The sequence below is a fragment of the Ruditapes philippinarum genome, unplaced genomic scaffold (assembly GCF_026571515.1).
Source record: "Ruditapes philippinarum isolate M1 unplaced genomic scaffold, ASM2657151v2 ctg5676_1_1_1_1, whole genome shotgun sequence".
NCBI classification, from domain to species: domain Eukaryota; kingdom Metazoa; phylum Mollusca; class Bivalvia; order Venerida; family Veneridae; genus Ruditapes; species Ruditapes philippinarum.
Genome location: NW_026865487.1, coordinates 176,146 through 198,825, shown reverse-complemented (window position 1 = coordinate 198,825; position 22,680 = coordinate 176,146). Strand labels below are relative to the sequence as shown.

The window sequence follows — 22,680 nt, the reverse complement described above, 5'->3', positions numbered from 1 at the left end:
GCTAAAAGAACATAATAGATGAACATAATTATAAATTAAAGAAATCGGTATAACAGAGCATAAAGTAAGATTAACAATTATGACAAAAACGTGATAAAAGAAAACAACAAAATAATAGGATGAAAGACACAGGTGGTGCTAGAATCCAAAAAATACAATAAACAAACATACCATAATACTAATAACAATTTTAGTTAATAATAGTGAAAAAATTTAAAAGTGTATAAAAATTTTTTTGATACTTGCACATGTGATGACAATGATAATATTGATGGTATCAATTTATCAAAGACACAAGATAACGAGTGCAGTACTAAAGAACATAATAAAAGCAATTGAGAACCCCCCCATCCCATCCACACCCCCTCCCCCTCCAGAGGAACAAACAAGTAGCATAAATCTTACCAGATCATCATTGCTAAATATACTGGCAGTATCCTCATCTTCGGGAATTGTTGGTTGCCCGTCCATGCTGTCACAACGCTGCATAAACACTGCATCCCCATCCACCGTTACACATGCTGAAATTAACGCAGATAATCTATTTATAGCATTAATAAAAATAAATATGTCATTAATTAAAGAAGAGCTGAGGCAGATGAGTAAAAAAACTCTGGGAGTTAACAACATCATTAGCAACCTCATTTCCTAAGAAATTAATCGAGACTTCCCAGTTACGTTGTTTTTTTTCTTCTCAATTATAATGATATCAAAAACCTGTTTCCAAAGAGCACAACAAAAAGTTCAAGGGCCTAAAGCAAAAGTGCAATAACTTTTTAAAACTGTAGAAAATAATATGAAAGTTTGTAATGAAAATCATGAATGTTTATTAAACTTAATGATGCTTAAAAAAAATGTTCCCTTTGTTGTGGTGGGGAATGGGTCAAAAAAGGTTAAATTAACAACCATTATTATGCTTGCATATGATGATGACTGTTTCAAATTCATTTTACAAATAAGAAACCTAACAAGAGCTGTCGGTAGGACAGCATGCTCGACTATTCTTAGTGCTTGATAGTAAAAAAAATGCTTGAAACAGTTACCTCCTCCTGTTTACAGGTTGGGGTCATGATGGTGAAGAAGTGTGCAAAGTTTCAAAGCCATATGTCAATGGACTTTGAAAATATTTGAACTATTACAAAAACTTTAACGTAAATTCTAAGTCGAAAAAGGGGCATAATTCTGTCAAAATGCTTGATAGAGTTACCTCCTCCTGTTTACAGGTTGGGGTCATGATGTTGAACAAGTGTGCAAAGTTTCAAAGCCATATGTCAATGGACTTTGAAAATATTTGAACTATTACAAAAACTTTAACGTAAATTCTAAGTCGAAAAAAGGGCATAATTCTGTCAAAATGCTTAATAGAGTTACCTCCTGCTGTCTACAGGTTGGGGTCATGATGGTGAACAAGTGTGCAAAGTTTCAAAGCCATATGTCTATGGACTTTGAAAATATTTGAACTATTACAAAAACTTTAACGTAAATTCTAAGTCAAAAAAGGGGCATAATTCTGTCAAAATACTTGATAGAGTTACCTCCTCCTGTCTACAGGTTGGGGTCATGATGGTGAACAAGTGTGCAAAGTTTCAAAGCCATATGTCAATGGACTTTGAAAATATTTGAACTATTACAAAAACTTTAACGTAAATTCTAAGTCGAAAAAGGGGCATAATTCTGTCAAAATGCTTGATAGAGTTACTTCCTCCTGTCTACAGGTTGGGGTCATGATGGTGAACAAGTGTGCAAAGTTTCAAAGCCATATGTCAATGGACTTTGAAAATATTTGAACTATTACAAAAACTTTAACATAAGTGGTTACGCCGACGCCGACGCCGACGCTCGGGTGACTGCAATAGCTCTACTTATTCTTATCGAATAGTCGAGCTAAAAACCACTGTGACCTTGACTTTTGACCCTAGTTAACATTTCATTATAGAAGTAATTAATTCATAAATAAAAATACACATTAAAGTTCGACAGTGCCATAATATTGCCAAAGCATTTTCAAGAGTCTCAAGAGGTTGACACTGCATTTTAGATTCACACCAAATGACCTTAACCCTCAATAATGACGCCGCACCCCCTTTCTATTAATACTTATTATATTAGTGACTTCTCTAATATCTAAAAAAGACTTAATTCTGATAAGCTGTGTTTGTTTACACCCTATTTAAATAAAATGAAATTCCAATTCTCTATGTCAAATCAAATTGACTTATTTTAGTCCTATTACTCATTTGACAAACATTAAAATAAATCAATCAATCCTAAAATACTTCTGGGCATATTAACATATAATGCACAAACTGTTTGATTAAAAACTTCCTATATCTTAAATCCATAGTAAGCTTGTTTGGTTTTCTTTTTTACCTTCCTATGTACTGTAAGTATGGAGCTGTCAATAATTATAATTATAAATTTCAATATCAAAACACAAAATCTGATTACCCTACAGAATACAGTCAAGATCAACTGCTTTGATTTGATGACCTAGTTGGTGTTATCATAGTTAATGTAATAATTGGTCAACTCATTATCGCCCCAAGCATTTTATATACAAAATACTATACAAAACGCACACACGTTTTTTCCGCATCATTAAACTAAGGGTAGTCTGACAATCTCTTTATCCTTGAATATTTTCATGTATATTATGTACCTAATATAATATATTTACAGATAACGGTTATGCACTTATTATCTATAATTTCATGGTACACAGCTAGGTACAAATAAATCTATGCTACAAGTTGCTCTGTTCCTTAAATACAGAACAGATGAAGATGAACTGACCAAAGCTGAATGCACCGGCATTTGTAATCACCTATCATAAACTATTTGAATAATAATTATTAATTACGCTTACAGCAAATAAATAGCCAACCAGTGTATACACAGTCAAAGCCATTCAGTATGTTGCCAACTAAGTATTGTACTACGGTGAGTTGGATTGATTCCTATTAGATTAAATATGGAGTTTTGAACCTGTTACTGCACCAGGGCTTCCATTAATGGAAGTTTGGGAGTCATTTACTCCCTGATTTTGGCTTGTGACTTCCAAAATCTAATACTTTTCCTTCTTTACCTATATAATTTGACTTCCAATATCAGAGATTTTGCAGTGTCTGACTTCCAAATTTTGGAACTTAGTGGAAGCCCTGACTGCACTACAGTGTCGATGTCTGAACCATAAGCCAAAGTGTGACCTGAAGCAGGCTCTACACAGCTACTCTATTTAATTACGGGTATATTCTCTTATAAGTACATGTACATCCTGCGTTAACATATTATGTAACCAACTTTTTCCACATGTTCCAGAATGAATTTTAAATTGAGTGGTGTAATTAAGGTGTGAAGGTAAAGTTGAAAATTTAAAACTGTACTTCATATACCTTAGATCGTATACAATTTTTTCAGAGAATTTTCTGCAAGTCTTTAGTTCTCTGAGCCTTATTATAATAATTAAATTTTGAATAATTTTATATATCAATACATGGATAATTTTATAATATGGATAATTTTGTACGTAATTTTATAATCTGGATGATTTCATAATGAACTGAAAAAGATTCAAATTTCAATTATTTTCAATACAGTTTACATTCTCTAAGAACTCACGCAGATGATAAAAGAATTACACAGCAGATTACCCTCTGCAATTCATGAAATACTTAAAGTTTATTTTTTCTCCAAAATGTTTTCACTGTTAAAAATGACTCATCCTTTTCAAATAGACAAAAAACAACTTCAATTTCTCTAAAATATTGGCAGGTTCTACTAAAGCAAAAACTAAACCGTTGAACAAAATTCCTGAAATCTGGGTTATAGATTTTTTTCAAAAAGAATATGGCCTCTTGAAATTGTAGAGATCCTAAGCTTGAGTGAACAACAAAATATTTGCTTTTGTTTTAAACACATTTTTTTCTTTTATAGTAAGGCAGATTTTCATGTGAGATTAAAGTTGTACTGCAAAGCAGCTAAGTTCAAATATAGTTATTTTTAACCATAAACCTGTCTTTTGCATAATCTACCCATCCCACTCCTACAAGGAAAAGTGGGGACTGATTATCCAACCCAGGGGTAAATGTTCAGTACTTGCATTGCACGTTAGGACGTCATATTTTTTACTATTTTAGTGGGGAAGTAAAACCAATGAGTAAAACCATTTCATTTGGACCTGGCACTGTGCAGTGACAATGTGTAAACATATGGCTAATTTTAAACTTCCTGGGTGCCCCTCCCCACACTGCACCTGTAATGGTGGGATCCAGGTCAACAAGGAAGTGCGGATTTCAAGATTTTATTATCCACTAAATACACAATACAGAAACCACAGAACTCTTTAGTCTGTAAATGTTGCATGGTTTTTCCCATCTTATTTCACGGTACAAACAAACTTTTACAGTTACACCTTAGTAATTATACAATGTATAAATAATAAACAAGCTCTTAGCATTGTAAACAATAATACACCACAAAGCTGTAACTGTAAAAGTTTGTTTGTAACACTGGACTAGATGGGAAAACCAACAGTTGCTGAGTTTCAGATTACATCTATTGATAGTTCTATGGTTCTACTCTTCAAGTGCTTGAAATAACAACACAGAGGGTGCCACCTGGTGAGTTTCAACCATCTACCACTGGATGCCACTAAATGACCTTCACATACCATTAAACATACACCAATCTCCTCCAGAAAGAAATCAATTTTCGTAAAAGGGACTTTACAAGTACCTTATTGACTTATAGCATGGTCATACATGATAGGTGGGCAATATTTAATCACTTTTGTATACTGTAGATGCAATAAATCATTTACCTATATACACACCTGTCACAGTGTCCATATCTGGCTAATTACACATTGAAGCCAATGCATGACTCATAAATTATGGGGTAAAAAATTATTGGCAGTTTTATGATACATGTTAATTAAAATGGGGACAAATATGCAGAGACTTAATTGATTCAAGGTCTTTAATATCAATATATTGGTTGATATATTGACAAACACAAGCATTTTATTGTTTGTTTGTGCTTTGTAGAGCTGGTCGCTTTATTTTACCTATTAGATGTGAAAACAGTGTATACCTCCTTGGGTAATGGACAATAACCCACTGGGATAAAAGCCCACTGGACATTTCCTGTGGGATAATTGTCCCAGTGGGATTTTTATCCCAGTGGACAAGGAAGCAATTGTCCTAGAGGACTATTGTAATATATACTATAGTATTGTGGGCTATTTTGTCCTACACTCCTACTCCTTATTTGTCAAGTAACACTTCCTCATATTATTAAGCTGTTTAGAATGTCATGTAGCTACTATGATGGTCCAAAATGGTGCAATACATTAGCGAAATACCGGTATATATATTTTTTTCAACTAAATCATCACAACAAAATATGCAATGTTGACCACCTCAGGAATTTTTAACTTTACAATCATTACTATCGGAAGTCTGTCAGGTGACCACTATAAATATGTTTGCACAACCTGTTACCTTTATGGTATTAATATCCTTTTATATCCGATATAAAAGTCATATAATTCAGTCGATGAAGATTACCTTCATTATGTTTTTTTATGGCTAAAATATTGCAGCAATAAATTAAAGCATGATACTACTTAAGTTTAAAGACTTCATTCAATCTAAAACCTTATTTATAAAAGCTTCAAAGCATAAAAGAAGGAAAAGTATCAATGTGATTGACTGCTTTGACCTCATTAAACTTAAAATATAATTGAATAAAAATGTTTTTTTCCGTAACATGAAACACAATTACATTAGTATATACTTGGCATGAAATGTACTAGTATATATAATAGGTATAATAGGTAAATGGAGAGTTCACATTGTTGGACGATCAGTTAAAAATATGATATGGTATAATAGCCTAGGGAAAATACAAGGGTATGTTAATGATGTCGTGTATACATAATTCACCAAATGATACATGAACAATCAGCATCAAAATACAGTATACATCATCATTTATTGTTGAAATAAAATTAAAAGGACGTTAGTCTTACATGTTTTTAATATAAAACCCTCATTTAAATGATGAAATGAAAAATTTATGCAAAGGCCTTACCAGGATATACCAGTAGCTTTAGATTTGGAGCTGCTAATATTTCTAATTTCAAAATTAAAATGCTAAAATTCAGCAGTATTATAAAACACTATATGACAAGTCAGGTCAGGCAACATTAAGGTCTAGCTTTCATACACATATATAAAATTTAACAAATAGTGTCATTAAACTAGGAATGTGTGTCATAATCATTGAGGACACATATGGAGACACCCTTATGAAGCCTGCTGGAGGCAACATATTCTACCATTGCTAACATCAGTGTAACCAAAGATCAGCTGGCACTTTTGTGCATGCAAAAGTTATTAACCTGTAGATAAATTTACCGAAACTGCTTTTAAATGAGAAAATATAATGAATATATATCAGTTTGGTCCCCTACTTTGACATGACTTAAGAACCTAGCTAGGTCTTGAAGGTTAACATATCATCTACTTATGTTAGTGATGTTTTCTAATTTATATTGAAATCTCATCATGCATGGTGAAGTTAAGGACATGTTCCCTTAAATATAACAAATACACTAAGCTCAATTATATTATCCCCTGCTATAACGTCCTTGGGACCTAACAGGGTCTTGCATGCAAAACATATCGTCCACCAAGAATGGTGGTCATGTCTACCGATTTATTTTAAAATCCTGTCATGCATGTAGAAGTTTTACACCAGACAGTGACTTATACACACGACCAATGACCAATGATCATGATGATAATGTTGTCCCCACCCAAACCACATTTTATGACAGGAGCACAAAAATAAAGAGTTATTTTTTTTTGGCAGTGACTAAAAATGATATGAAAATAAAAGAATAATAATTATAGAAGTATGGATTAAAATAATCTTATAAAAAAATATATAACTTCCTAACATCTTTCATATGGACTGTCAAAGCTAACTTGAAACACTCCAGCTTTACTGCTGGTGGCGCTATTTATAGAATTCTTGGCTAAGTACCTATATCATACACTAAGTTTCAATCTCAATAATTTCTATTTATAGGCAAATTTTATAAATTTGCCCAGTAAAATTAAAGAGGACCCTTCCCCGGCCTTTAACATTTCAGATAACAGGATTTCAAGGCTTGGCAATTTCGAGGTGCAGTTATTCTTAGATATCTCCTCTTTTTATACTATTAATACAAGCTGATATAAAGTTGACAGTTTGCTATAAATAGAAAAATTACGCACCCTTACCACTGAATTTTGTAGCGCATAACCACAATAATGTAATGTAACAAGTCTCTTTAACATATTTTACTTTATTATCTAGCAAAATCAAACTTAAAAGGAAGTTTTTTGTCCTATTACGTCTGTTACACATGACTGAACTTTAATCATATGGTATTTTAGTTTAAACTTTTTAAAAGGCAACTCACCCTAAAATTTAAAATGTGAGCGATCATCAACATAAATATCTTAAATTCACGATATTCCAGTGACAATTTCAAAATTGGTTTTAATTAGATATGAAGTCTATAAATTTTAATAGTATAATACAGTGTAGTATATAAGTACATGTAAGGTGTGTCATGGGTAGGTTTGACATGGGTATCTTTACTGGAAATCAGAAAGCACTGTCCATTTGAATTATATTTTCACGCATGTTTGAGCGTGAGATTTAAGAATGATCAGATTGTATGCATGCATATACGTCAATCGGTGGGCGATAAAGTCTACAAACGTCATTTCAAGCCATCTGGGTTTTTTTTACAATCATTATAATTATATATGTTTACAAAATACAATCATTCTACAACCAATAATGTTGTTTGTTTTTTTTGTCTTGTTAATGATTTCATCAAGAAACTACATCGTATTGTAAATTTGTAATAGAAATTAGTAATATTACTGTTTTCATGTAAATTTTACCATTTCACATGACATATTAATTTTCTGTGTAAAAATGTCGTAAAACACTTAAATTAACAACACTTAAACATGACAGTTGAGGTAGTGTAACCATTATAAACAATGAAAACCACATCTATTAGTGAAACAATATGTCAATTAACATCCTTGAAGATCACCACTTTAATATTTAAGAGCAAATAATGAACAGCAGGTTTCAGGCTCTGGCTTTCATTTGGCTGTAGTTGATGAAATGCTCATGGCCAGTTTCGGGTACCAGCCTAGAGTATATTCTTGACAATTTCGCTAATGTTTGACCAATGTAAGCTTTACCATTGAAAACTAATTATGCCCAACCCTGCTATTGTAAAATTATGGTACTTTCAAAACTAAAATTGGAATAAATTTCCCACTTTCAGCAGAGTGGATAATGCATGGTAATTTGTTTTTGAACACTGAAACATTCTTTTATTTCCCTCATTTTTTGAGATGAATGTTTTGTTCTAGCTAATATCTAAACAAATCATTATTACCACCATAACGCATGACTACAGTTACTGTAATATTATTTCCTACATACAGTGAGCTTATTTATTATCAAGCTTTTTTAAAGTCTCATAATATATATACATTTCACTCTTTTTGACATGTATTATTAATTACATGATTAAAATGCTACACATTCTTTTGTCTATATTTGAAAGTTTATAAATATGCTTTAGCTGTAAATGCTTTCTTTTTTTCAGACCATACATAATGACATTCCTAAAAAATTGAGGATAATTATAGTAAAATGTTGGCACATTAATTTTTTTTTACCAACTTTACTGAATTTCTTTACAGACAATCTTTTTTAATTGGTTGAACCTGATCCACAACTATTAGAGTGAAAAATATAACATTATTTAACAGTCAAATCTTATAATGAAATTGTGACAAATTAAATACATCTTGTATAAACTTAGAACTAAAAATTAACAGACATATACAAAGAAATTTATTTTATTTTTTTAGTACTATATATACATTTGCAATTTTTATTAAATAATAAATAGTTTTACATCATAAATTATATATACAGCATTTTAAATTATTGGTTTGAATTTGAGACTCTGACCCTTTGTAGAAACCATATTGGGAGAGTAGATATTGCCAAATCAGAGCAAAAGATGGATTGTGCCTTGTGCTTTCTGAGCCGAAATTCTTTGACTATCAATTAAGACTTAATTTAGTGGGACCCTTCAATTTGATCTATTCTTGTAAAGCTAATACTTAAAGCCGTAGACTCAGCTTTTCTGAACAGGAAGGAAACAAACCAAATGATGTGAAAGCAGAACAAATCTGACTAATAGTCAAATGTTCAACAAAAATTTAACCAATTGACAGCATTTATGTGAGTCTTTGGGACTTACTGGGTAGTGGGTGTAATTAAGCAAATTTAATTTCCTGAATAAAATGTAGGAAATTAAATTTGCTTAATTACCCAGTAAGTCCCAAAAACGGATGAACATGTTCTACTGATAGTAATCAAGGAAGACTTTCACAGCCGGCAGGAGCTGAAGTCATTGTGTGTTTTTAGATTGAGTTCTTTTTTATCTTAAATCATTTGATGATTAGTAGTAACTTAATGTCAACCTGGGAACTTGATACCATCTTCAATTTGAAAATTTGCATCCAATATTTGCAATTCAGTGACTCCACCCAATTTAAATGAAGGACAAGGAAGTTATGTTCAATACAACTTTAAAAAAAAGCAACAACAAGAGCTGTTACAGAACGTTACAAATGCCCCTGAAGGATTCTATTTATAAACCACCTATTACATGTTAAGTGTGGTAGTAAAACTTGACAAAGTTCGAACCCAAGCAGTGACCTTAAAGATAGACAAAGAAACCTGGGTCTTGTTAACAACACATTGTCCATCTATGGTGACAATAAAAATTGAAACTTTCATGTATATGGAAGTTAAAGAGCGACACAACAACCACCATTTATATCATGTATATATACATAAATATTCTTGAACATGGGTCTTAAGGGCAACACATCATACATTTATGATAATTTCATATGTCAAATAAAAAATATAATCCTTTCATGCAAATTAGTTTCAGAGCACTCAGCAGACACGACCATCTCGATCTGCCTATAAGTATTGAAAGTGACCTTGACCTAAGTCAAAGAAACCTGTCTTGTTCGCGACATAATTGTCCATACATCTATGGTTATTTCATAATTATGAAAAAAAAAACTGTCTATATGTATAAAGCGGGACAGACTGACAGGCCTCAGTTCACATGTTCAAAGAGAAACTGACAATGTGTTAAACAAGCAATTATCATAGTATTGCAAGCAATCCATAAGTCCCCTACCGGTTAGAACCCCATCAACATTCTGAAGGGCCTTTGGCCATTCACTTATGTTTCAATTTTTCTCTATTTTAAGTAAATTTGTTGGAAAAGTTCTTTAAAAGTGATCACAGGAAACAGTTTTTATGAACAGACAGACAGACAGACAGACGGACTGAGGACACTCTAAAGTTTGAAACATCCCTGTTACCAAAATATAACATTTTAAAAGCAAAATTCTTAAAGAGGAGATAACTCTTGAATTAAATATGCAATTTCATAAAAATTTTCAGCTCTTTTTGACTAATCACAAATATTGTTATATTTGCCATGTTTTAAGCCTATTTGTTGCCAAGGCAACTGATATTTTATCAAAATAGGAAGAACAGATAAGACATGCATAATCTCAAGACTGCTATCTACCCATATGTCAAGTTTCATAAAAATATTTCCAGTACTTTTTGCGTTATCACTGGATCCAGTTTATGTGTAAAATTTGCCATATTTTCAGCATATTTGTTGCCATAGCAACCAGAATTTTCAACATAGGAACAAAAGAAAAAGACGTGCATTATCTCAAGACTGCCATCTACCCATATGTCAAGTTTCATAAAATTATTTCCAGTACTTTTTGCGTTATCACTGGATCCAGTTTATGTGTAAAATTTGCCATATTTTCAGCCTATTTGTTGCCATAGCAACCAGAATTTTCAACATAGGAAGAAAAGAAAAAGACGTGCATAATCTCCATACTGCCATCTATCCATATACCAAGTTTCATAAAAATATTTTCAGTACTTTTCAAGTTATCGCGGGATCCAGTTTTGTGGACGGACGGACTGACGGACGGACAGACGGACGGACGGACTGACGGACGGACGTACCAACTTTTGATATTTAAGAGGTAAGTCAGCTCATAAACTACACCTGGACCAAAGTCCATAAGCAAAATCAGCTCATAAAATCAAAAAAATAGCTCTTAATTTGAATTTTATGAGCTTTTGTTCTTTATTTAACTACGGAATGAAGCTCATAAATATCAAATGTTTGCTCGGACAGACGGACGGACGGACAGACGGACGGAGGGTAAATCTAAAGTCCCCTCCGGTAAACCGGTAGGGGACTAAAAACAAACTGATGTATTTAAAGACATGAGCTCCCATATAAACAGAGAAACTGACAAATTAATGTGTTTAAAGATCTGAGCCCTTATGTTCAAAGAGAAACTGACAATATGTTTTGAAAGACATGAGTTTTTAAGACTGAAAGTGACTATCTAAACACCTGATAACTCTGGATCTTTGAACAGCCTCAGACTCATGCAGCTCTTAATTGAGAACAATAAATATAATGTAACTTAAATTTGAATTTACTTAAACGTAAATTTAAATATGTCAGCTGTTGATTAAACATTGTCAAATTATTTATCAGTCATAATTTCCAGATTTTGTTATCTTGAGTATAAATCTTAAAAATTTTAAAAACTTTAACACAGGTACTGCTGGGTGGAGTTTACCAGCTTTTTAATTGGCATTAATTTCAAAATCACCACTTTAGTCAGTCTATCCCAATCCTGTTTAAACAAGCAATTATCATAGTATTGCAAGCAATCCATAAGTCCCCTACCGGTAAGAGCCAAAGCAACATTCTGAAGGGCCATTGGCCATTCACTTAGGTTCCTATTTTAAGTAAATTTGTTGAAAAAGTTCTTTAAAAGTGATCACAGGAAACAGTTTTTATGTACAGACAGACGGACTGAAGGACACTCTAAAGTTATTTTTTAAACATCCCTGTTATCAAAATATAACATTTTTAAAATCCTATCATGATTGAAGAAGTTGGAGTAAAAATTACCAATTTCTCAAAAAAAGTCTAAGTTCAAAAGGGGCATTATAAATTCTGGAAATAGTCTTGCTAGAGTATTGAACACTCACAAATGTTGAGTGATAATAAGAAACATTTATATGAAGTTTGAAGTAGATACCTTCAGAAAAGAAGTTATTAAAAAACAATGTTTCTTTTTCATGAAAATTTTAAGTTCAAGGGAGGTAATTCTGATAAATTTTGTGCTAGAGTTGTAAACCTTGTCACATATGATGTGGTTGACGACAAGCAATTTATATTTAAAGTTTGAAGAAAATACCTTAAGAAATAAAGAACTTATAAGTGAAAAAACTAGAATCAGAAATCTTGAAATTCAGTCTATTTGTTGCCATAGCAACCAGAATTTTCAACATAGGAAGATAAGAAAAGAATGTGCATAATTTCTATACTGCCATCTACCCATATGTCAAGTTTCATAAACATATTTTCAGTACTTTTTGTGTTATCACTGGATCCAGGTTATGTGTAAAATTTGCCATATTTTCAATCTATTTGTTGCCATAGCAACCAGAATTTTCAACATAGGAAGAAAAGAAAAAGACGTGCATTATCTCCATACTGCCATCTATCCATATATCAAGTTTCATAAAAATATTTTCAGTACTTTTTGCGTTATCGCGGGATCCAGGTTATGTGTAAAATTTGCCATATTTTCAGTCTATTTGTTGCCATAGCAACCAGAATTTTCAACATAGGAAGAAAAGAAAAAGACGTGCATAATCTCCATACTGCCATCTATCCATATATCAAGTTTCGTTAAAATATTTTCAGTACTTTTTGCCTTATCGCGGGATCCAGTTTTGTGGACGGACGGACTGACGGACGTTCTCACAGGACAGTAATTATGTGGCTACTCTATTGTTCTCTCTATTGTTCTTTTTAGCCACGCAAAAGAAAATAGCCACATAAAAGCATTATGGAATGAATGACATCAAAGAGAAAGAACAGTTACCTATTGTCCCTCTAGCCACATAATTACTCTCCTGTGAGTGCGGACGGACAGACGGACGGACGGACAGACGGACGGAGGGTAAACCTAAAGTCCCCTCCGGTAAACCGGTAGGGGACTAATAAACATTTATTATTTGTGTACAAATATCAACAGACATACTGCTTTACTAGCACAGTCACACTTGGGCGTTACCTATTTTTCTTTTTTCTCATACGAGCAGTCGACTGTTCGAAAAAAAATTGAGTGTTTTACGAAAAAAATTGAATTTTACGTATAATATTGTATCCAATATACCATCCCTACCCAATAATCATAAACAGATAGATAACGTCAATAAAATTGTAAACATCAACCTATCAAGCAAACTAATTTGGGTCACTGTTTACATACACATACATGTAAACATGAAATATAAAATATATAAACAAAATATAAACAAGGACTCATACATATCCTGAATTTATTTCGTAACTTTCTTTTATCAAAAATCGGGTGTAAATATTAACACCATCCTTAACGAAAATTCAACATGAATACTGATAGATTTGTATTACAAACCATAAGACTCTTGCATTTACATCTATATTGTTATTATGTTTTAGCCCCAACATGGTGAGTTTCCACGATAGCTTTACAGGTGGAGGGTTTGTTTTGTTTGGTTTTACAACGCATGAACACAATTTATGCCATTTGGCACCGAAACAGGCTAACCTCGGGTGTTTCAAACTTAAAACAACACCGGGCGTCAAACCACTTCACCTGCTGGAGATACAGTGACTCCAGTAATTCAAAGTTTCCCACAGTGGCTGCAATTCTGATGCCTCAACTCTTAAAGGCATCCCCTCAGCCACAAGAGGCATAAATAGCTCTGACTAATACCCCTCTTATACGGCTCTATGCATTTTACATGATTGTATAAATACAGGGCAAGAAATTTTTTATTTATAGCCGAGACAACTGATTATAGATTACCATTGACCTACCAGTAGCTGACTTGTGCAGAGCAATTCAGTCTCCATAGGGATTCAAACTAGCAGTAGTGATCGAGGATCAACTGGTCTGAAGTTGACCATCTTCACCATTTAGCAATTCAAGGAGCTGATTAGGTGCATGTACATTTTAATATATGTATGATCAGACACTGAATGATAAATCATGTCAAAAGTTCAAAAAGTCTTAACTATTATAAGTACTTGGTGTTAGTGTTACATGTACCATGAAAATGAAAAAGCCCAACTAAGCTTAGTTGTTCTAAAATTTAGAGATTTTAATCTGGATAAAACTTTTCCTCATTTGTAGTGAAAATTTCAAAATATAATTTTAAATTATGTTGTCTGAATAGCAAACACAGCAAACCATGATCATAATTAAAATGTTCAAATGTGCCGGGCAATCTTGGTCTGCACTGGTTTCATGGGTATATCAGTTCTAAAGGTCAAATTAGATGTTTTATCTACATTTTGTATCATAGTTTGGAGACCTTTCTGTTGAAAATGTGTCAGGGTTAAATCATATACATATACATGCACAGTGCGTTAACTGGAGTGCGGGTATTAGTTACCCGCACTCCAGAGCATGCCCATTGATTGGCTCATTTTTGCTGGGGTTTACATATTGTGACGGCAGTGAAAGTGAAATCGACAGAAATGTCATATTTAGATGCTCGTTCATTGGTTCATTTTTGCCGGGGTTTCATATTGTAACAACAGGGAACGTGTTTTTATGTTTGACTATGATACAAAAGAGAAAGAACACCAAAACACTCGGTAATCTGATTAATACTCGGGGGGCTATGCCCCCCTCGTACAAATCAGATAACCTCTTGTTTCGGTGCTCTTTCTATTACATGTATATAAATTTATCTGTTAACAGTCTAACTGAAGTTAATGTTATAATATAGTTTCTAGGAATTTAAACCATGAAAATGGGAAGAAAAAAAATTCATGTGACCTACTATTTGATAAGATAATAAACAAAACAAGATTGCATTTGAGAAAAATGCTATGCCACCGCATTAATACAACACTAAATAGTAGTGTAGGAACAGATTTTCTTTGTTTCTATACAATTTTGAAGATTGTCATAATGCATAGATCCCTGACCTATCTAATTATTATTATCAGATTAGTGGTTAAATCTGTTGTTAACTCAATAAAAGATCAGAGTAGGAATATATCAATGCACTTGAGTCTAGTGAATTTGGTGGTGAAGGTCATATTTCACACAGCCTAAATTTCATGACTACATCAAAGGACAACATAGTAAGACACTTTGTCAAAATCTAGGTCAGCTGAAATCAAAGTTCACTTAACATCTTAATCTGTACACATGGTTCAAATTTCATAGCTGTACATCAAAGGACAAGAAAGTAGGTCACATCATCAAAATCTAGTTCACCTGATATCAAAGTTCAATTTTACAACTAAAACTGTGCACATGGTCAAAATTTCATTGCTGTACATCAAAGGACAAGAAAGTAGGTCACTGTCCCTTGGGCAAGGCAAAATTTTGGACCCAAGGGTTTAATTCAAAACAATCTTGATACAGGTCCACCAAACAACATTTCAAGTCAAATATCTAAGCTGTAGCTTTCTCCTATTCAGAAAAGATTTGTTTTTATTTTCTGTTTTACTATGTGAACATAATGAGAAACGCTGCCCCTGGGCAGGGCTAATTTTAACACTAGGGGCATAATTAAAACAACTTTAGTAGAGAACCCATAGAATATATTATAGAGAAAACATCAAAGCTCTATGCCTTGTACCTTCAGACAAAAATATTTCTTTTTTTTTTTACTATATGTACATAGTGAAAATCAATGACTCCTGGGGGTGGGGCCAATTTTGACCTAAGGGCTATAATGTGTACAATCTTGCTAGAGGTTCACCACATAATGTTTCATGCAAAATATCTTAACTCTAGCCTTTGTAAATTTAGAAGATGATTTTTTAAGTTTTTACTATATACATATAAGAAAACCTATGGCCCATGGGGCGGGGCTAATTTTGACACAAGAGGCAAAATTTGAACAACTTTGGTAGAGTACCTATAGATGATATCATTTAACAAATATTCAAGCTCTAAGCCTTGTACCTTCAGACAATAAGATTTTTTTTTTTTACTATATGTATATATTGAAAATCAATGACCCCGGGCAGTGGCAATTTTGACCCCAGGGCTATAATTTGAACAATCTTGCTAGAAGTTCACTTCACAATGTTTCGTGCAAAATATCTAACCTCTAGCATTTGCTAGAAGAAATTTTTTTACTATAAAGTATTTACTATATACATATAAGGAAAACCAATGACCCCGGGGCAGGGCCGATTTTGACCCCAGGGCTATAATTTGAACAATCTGAGTAGAGGTCTACCAGACAATGCCTTATGCAAAATATCTAAGCTCTAGGCCTTTTGGGTCTTTACAAGAAGGTATTTTAAGTTTTTACTATATGTACATATAGTGAAAATCAATGACCCCCGGGGCGGGGCCGATTTTGACCCCAGGGCTATAATTTGAACAATCTTGGTAAGGGTCTATCAGACAATGCCTTATGCAAAATATCTAAGCTCTAGGCCTTTTGGGTCTTTACAAGAAGTTATTTTAAGTTTTTACTATATGTACATATAGTGAAAATCAATGACCCCCGGGGCGGGGCTGATTTTGCCCCCAGGGTTATAATTTGAATAATCTTGGTAGAGGTCTACCAGACAATGCCTTATGCAAAATATCTAAGCTCTAGGCCTTTTGGGTTCTTTACAAGAAGTTATTTTAAGTTTTTACTATATGTACATATAGTGAAAATCAATGACCCCCGGGCGGGGCCGATTTTGACCCCAGGGTTATAATTTGAACAATCTTGGTAGAGGTCTACCAGACAATGCCTTATGCAAAATATCTAAGCTCTATGCCTTTTGGGTCTTTACAAGAAGATTTTTTAAATTTATTCTTATAATTCCTTTTGGTTGCCATGGCAACCAGATTTCTGCATGGAATCAAATTCTTTGAACAACTTTGGAAGCCCTTCACCCAAGGATCAATCCTGCCAAGTTTGGTTGAAATTGGACAAGTGGTTTTTCACAAGAAGATTTTTTAAGTTCACTATATAATCTATATAACACACACACACACACACAAACAAACACACACACAGGTGAATCGCTATATGCCACCGCATCGCAGATGCTGCGGTGGCATAAAAATACTATAATACTGATTACTAAACATGTAAAATGATACAGTACAAGTTCATTTAACCATGTAAAGGTAAAAAAAATCTTTAGTGAAAAAATCCCTTGAATTTCAATTAGGGGGATTTCGTATTGTCCTAATTTTTTATTTCTTTATTGTGTATCTTTATTAATTATTTTTTAAACGTAACATCGCTGACTCAGCGAAAATAAATTTTTGGAAGTTAAAAAAATTTAATTTCAAAATTCTGTCACTTGTGAGGTCTTTTTTTTTCACTGGTTCCTGGGGAACAGGCCATTCTCTTTAAATAAGGGGAAATTAACACAAAATTTTTGTATAAGGGGAAGAAATTTTTTTAATGTAAATTGAATTTTGAGGAAAATTGCACATGATTTTAAAGAATTTTTCTGAGGGGAGGCAGCAAATAAACTGCCACTGTTTTAGAAAGAAAAATAGCTTTGCTAAATACAGGAATAATAATTGACTTGTTCATTATGTATGTTTATAATTTTTTGGATAAAGACAAAAGATATAAAAAAGGATTGATAGAACCATATAAATTATTCATTAACAGAGCTTGAAGCCCCATGTTCAGTTTTTCACATATTTAAATTTCTGCCATGTCACTCAAAAAATTATATATATACTAAATTAACATAGCTTTTACCAGGTACGTACCTGCTTTCCTATATATAAATTACATATACAGTTTTTACTTTGCCAGCATTTCTAGATTTAGTACCTGTACTGGTTAATTATGTATAACATAATTATATTCATTAATTTCTATTTCTTTTTTTAATAGCAAACTTATAAATATGCATTATTTCATAGAATGACATATATATTCTACTTACATGTAAGTCAATATTGGCTTTGAACAGCTTTAAGGAAGTGGTTCAACCTTTTTTTTCATATGACTCACATTGAATTTGTTTTTGGTTTTCATATGACTCAATTAAATGAACAAATATACACAAGGCTTTAACCCTTAGTAATACAAATAACATGTACCCTTTTATATAGTTTTTATCACTAGTACACAGCCAGGACAGCTTGAATATCTGTGCTGTCTGACGAGGTTCTGTTTTGTTGGCTATCAAACATTAAACTTTCATCTTCAGATTCCCCCAAAATTGATAATGAAAAATTCTAAAAGATGGAAGCTGGACAAGTCCACTCAAGAAATTTAGTAGGTTAAGGGATAACCACTTTACTATTACATTACATAAAACTAAATTAATATCTTATTAAAGGGACTCCACTGAGGTTTTTTGACATGATGGGACTGAAAATATTTTTTCCAGATAATTGTACCATTTGATGTAGGTTTAGACCACTAATCTTTGTGCAAAATTTCATATCATTCGAGCACACCGCTTTCCCAGAATAATTATTCAAATTGTAAAAAACTGACCCAAACTGAAAATTATTCTCTCAAATTAGGCTAAGAAAAGCATAAAAATACAATTTTCAATTTATTTCAAAGTATATTTCTTAAATATCTTTGCATATATTACTGTTTAAAGTGCCCCAGCTCATTTATGTAAGAATTTCAAATGTAATGTTTTAAGACTTTTAAACCTCAGTGGAGTCCCTTTAATTTAAAATGTTAAGTAATTTACTGACAAACCTGTAACGACATATTAATTTTCATCTTTTGAAAATCTCCTTAAATATTGGCCTGGAATGTTTGAATTATTAAGACTGTATACAAAACTTACTGTTCAAATCACTTTACAATGTAAATCCATGTAAATCGACAAGTTTGGGAAATCCTGATCAAGGTTCGAACCAAACCCAGTAGAGAATAAAATCAATAGCCTATTTTAACCAGCACTGGTGTTGACATGTTAGTTTACAGTTTATTTTAGTTTGATCGTTGGGAGCTATAGTATATTTTAGCTTGAATCCGTTCCTGGAACCTGAACCAGTATACTTATAAGCAATGAATGTAAAGTTTCCAGCTCAAGGGAACAATGGCTTGTTGTACTTCTTCATTTTCCTCTTATTTGAAGCTTGAGAATTATTATATACTTCAACATTATTCAGGAACATATTGTCACTATGAACATGAGTTAAGTTCTTTGAAATATAAATTGATGATTAATATTTTAATTACATCATGTAAATTAACACTGTGAAATAATTAAAAATATAAATAAATCATCTACAAACCAATATGCTATGACTGGATATGAATAAAATTAAAATATATGTAGATAAGGCAAAATGACTTATATTGTTTAATCTTTACTTCCCTTAAAACTTTTGTATATTTAAATTAAAGTCTTATAAGTCATATTTATTTATACATAGTCTTTAGTGAATTAAAATTGAAAGGTACAGTATGTATGTTATTTCGAGAGATGTTATCTGTAAGAACAAGGGTATTAACAATGGCAAACTGCTGATTTTTAAATAGATTAGGATTGTGATATACGGAAGTACATGAAGATCTTTGTTCAAGTATGTATCCCCTGAAAATTGGATCTTTAGAGAGAGATGTTTCTCCAATCTCATGTACTCCATGAGTGACAAAAATAAAGTTGTATTTTTAAATGCTTTTACATTCATAATACAAATGTAATCAGAAAAACTATCCAAAGTGATTTTGTACATAGTAACTGTACATACATTGAAAATTGTACCCATTTTGGGCTTGTAGCGATATTCAAAGCCTTGTTTCACATCTCAGAGAAAAATTGTCTTAATATTTCATACAACTACATAACTGCACAGTATACTTTGTGAACTTAAACATTCTTTATCAGTATATACATCAATGATCATATGTATCTTCTCAATGGTACTTTGGGTCAAGGTGCTACATTAGGTAGCTATGTGTCAGTATTAACTGAAAATCAAAATTACTAAATCTGAAAGCAAGGAGTTGGGGGTTTTTCATGAATATATATACTTACAAGCGCTGGAAAAACGGGACCCAACTGAACTACTGGATTTCGAGACATCTGACCTTGGCATGTTTGGTGAAGGCACGTTCTTTTCCCTGGGTTCATACACTTCTTCGTATAATTTCTCTTTCTCCTCTGGTGTAGAAGAACTCTCTGTGGATTCACATACACCTGAATCGTCACTCTGACCTGACACTGTTTCATTTTTATCCATCACATTTTCAACATTGTCATATGGAGTATCATCATCACTTCCATTATCCGTTAAGTTACCATTTTCAGCAACGCTTATTCCTGTTGAAGTCAACAAAGTTTGGAATGTCCATTTTTCATAATCAGGCACTCGACCTCTTCTGTCCTTGGCTTTCAAAGGTTCAGGTTTTTCAGAAGCATCTTTATCTAGAGTCTTCTCCAAATCAACAACGACAGTGTTCATAAGATCTTCTTCTGAGCTACTACTGCTAGACAGTGCCTTATATTGCTTACCTACAATTAACTCTTTTGCTTCATCTCCATGCTTAGCATTTAAATCACCACTTTCTCTAAGACCAAAAAGCTTTTTCATATTTTCGTCTTTTTGTTGTGAATCTTGATTAATACTTGAATATTCCACTTCAGCATAGTGACTTTCCTGTTTTAAATCGTCAAAAGACCTGCTTGAGGAACGTGTAAGCTTTCCTGTTTTTTTAGAACTTAAATCCTCCGAAGATTTAGATAATTCTCTGTCCGATCGGCTAATGCTTAGAACACTGAAATTTGAATTTTTACCAGAATTAACCCGCTTGCCTATGTCACTACCATTGCTCGAAACATTAACAAGAGTGACATGTTTGTTATCTGTGTTTACACTTCTTATCATGCAGTAATCACCTTCTACATTGTCATCAATCTCCGTATAATCCTGCATGTCATTCTTGCTTTTTATGTCCTCATTTATTTGTTTATGTCTTAAACTCGATGACAATTGCGGTTCTTGGTCACTGTACTTCAAGGTCGAGGCTTCAGTGTTTTTGAGTACATCATTGTGTTTATTATTGTCAATTCCCCTACTTTTTCTTGACGGAACTGGAGGTGCAGATCTCTTTTGATGTTGAGTATGTGACAATTTGTTTTCAAGTGGTTGCTCGCTCAAGGAAGCGTATCCTTCCTGTTTACATGATGAATCATGTTTAATTTCAGTATCTTCGCACGATTTATCTGGTTTATCAGTAGCATGTCTAGTTTGTTGACTGGGAATTCTTACAGAGCTAGGTTCATCTGTTTTTTTATTTGATCTAAGAAAAGGAAGACTTATTTCTTCATACTCATTTGCATGAGGCCTCCGTTTTGCTGCGGGCGATGGCTTTGGTGACACGGTAGGTTTAATTACAAGTCGAGCATAATCACCTTCAGGTGAGTTCAGATTGTCATCACCAGATGACGAGTCACTATGCTCAAACATTTTAATCTTATCTTTTACTGACGCCCGCGACTTCTTTTTTGCAATGCCTTCCGCATTTTTTGGGACATCACTATCAGGAGTGGCAGGCATCTCAGACCTAGAAAATCCAATTTCTTCATATGTACCACTGCTCTGACTGAACAAACGTCCAGATCCTTGGTCTAAATTTTTTGAAGCCTGGTCACTCATTTTTTTGGCAGGTGAGTCACCAATATTCAACTTGACAGGTTTGTTTACCTTTGCATACATAGCATCAACGGTGTCACTAGTGTCCTTTTTGTTTCTATGTTGTCTTGAACTGACAACTGAAGTTATTTCTTCAAAGAAGAACTCCTCATTTCTTAATTGTTTACCTAATTCATTAATCCTAGTTTTAGTTATATCTTTAACTCGTGACAACGCTTTCAAATCGCCAGCCTCAGGGTCATTTTCGCACTTTGATAACTCACATTCCAGTCGGGAAATAAATTCCGGGGGTAAATCGCACGAAAATTTACTTTTCCATGATTCTTTCATATCCTCCATTTTGATATATGTTTGGCAGTCTATATTTGCATATCTTACACTTCACCGTCTTAAATAAATAGTCCAATTAATCTCTGATTTTTACAATGAAAGTAGATCAAAACACACTTCCTCAAGTTTACGTTTCAACGGAGAATAAGTCACGATTGGTCAATATCGACATGTTTCTAAAAATAGATGACAGAAAACCCCTCACGTTTATTTACGAAGTCGCTAAAAGCACGTTCGATATTTTCCGTAAACGCATTTCCCTTTGAGGCCCGCATCAGTACTAATTTTTTATGAAAATAGCGTAGTGACCGTACATTTGTTTATCAGTACTGTACAGTACTTATATTTCACTTTTTTCAACTTAATTAAAGCTTTCGTTATGTTATCCGTGGGAAACATATAGATATATGAAATCATGACTGATTAAACATAATCTCTGTAACTGCAATTCTTTATTAATATTTATTACTTTACAGCATGGTCTTTCAAA

The 22,680-nt window shown here is 33.0% G+C and overlaps 1 protein-coding gene across 1 annotated transcript; it reads right to left on the bottom strand.

The window, feature by feature from the left end:
• Positions 1 to 405: 405 nt before the first annotated feature.
• LOC132729343 (breakpoint cluster region protein-like) lies at positions 406 to 22,415 on the bottom strand (the record flags this gene model as incomplete). Its single annotated transcript, XM_060715105.1, is given in 2 exon segments — positions 406 to 521; positions 20,243 to 22,415. Coding segments are annotated over 2 exon segments (2,073 nt in total), but the record flags the coding sequence as incomplete, so codon positions are not given.
• Between the last annotated feature and the right edge of the window lie 265 nt (positions 22,416 to 22,680).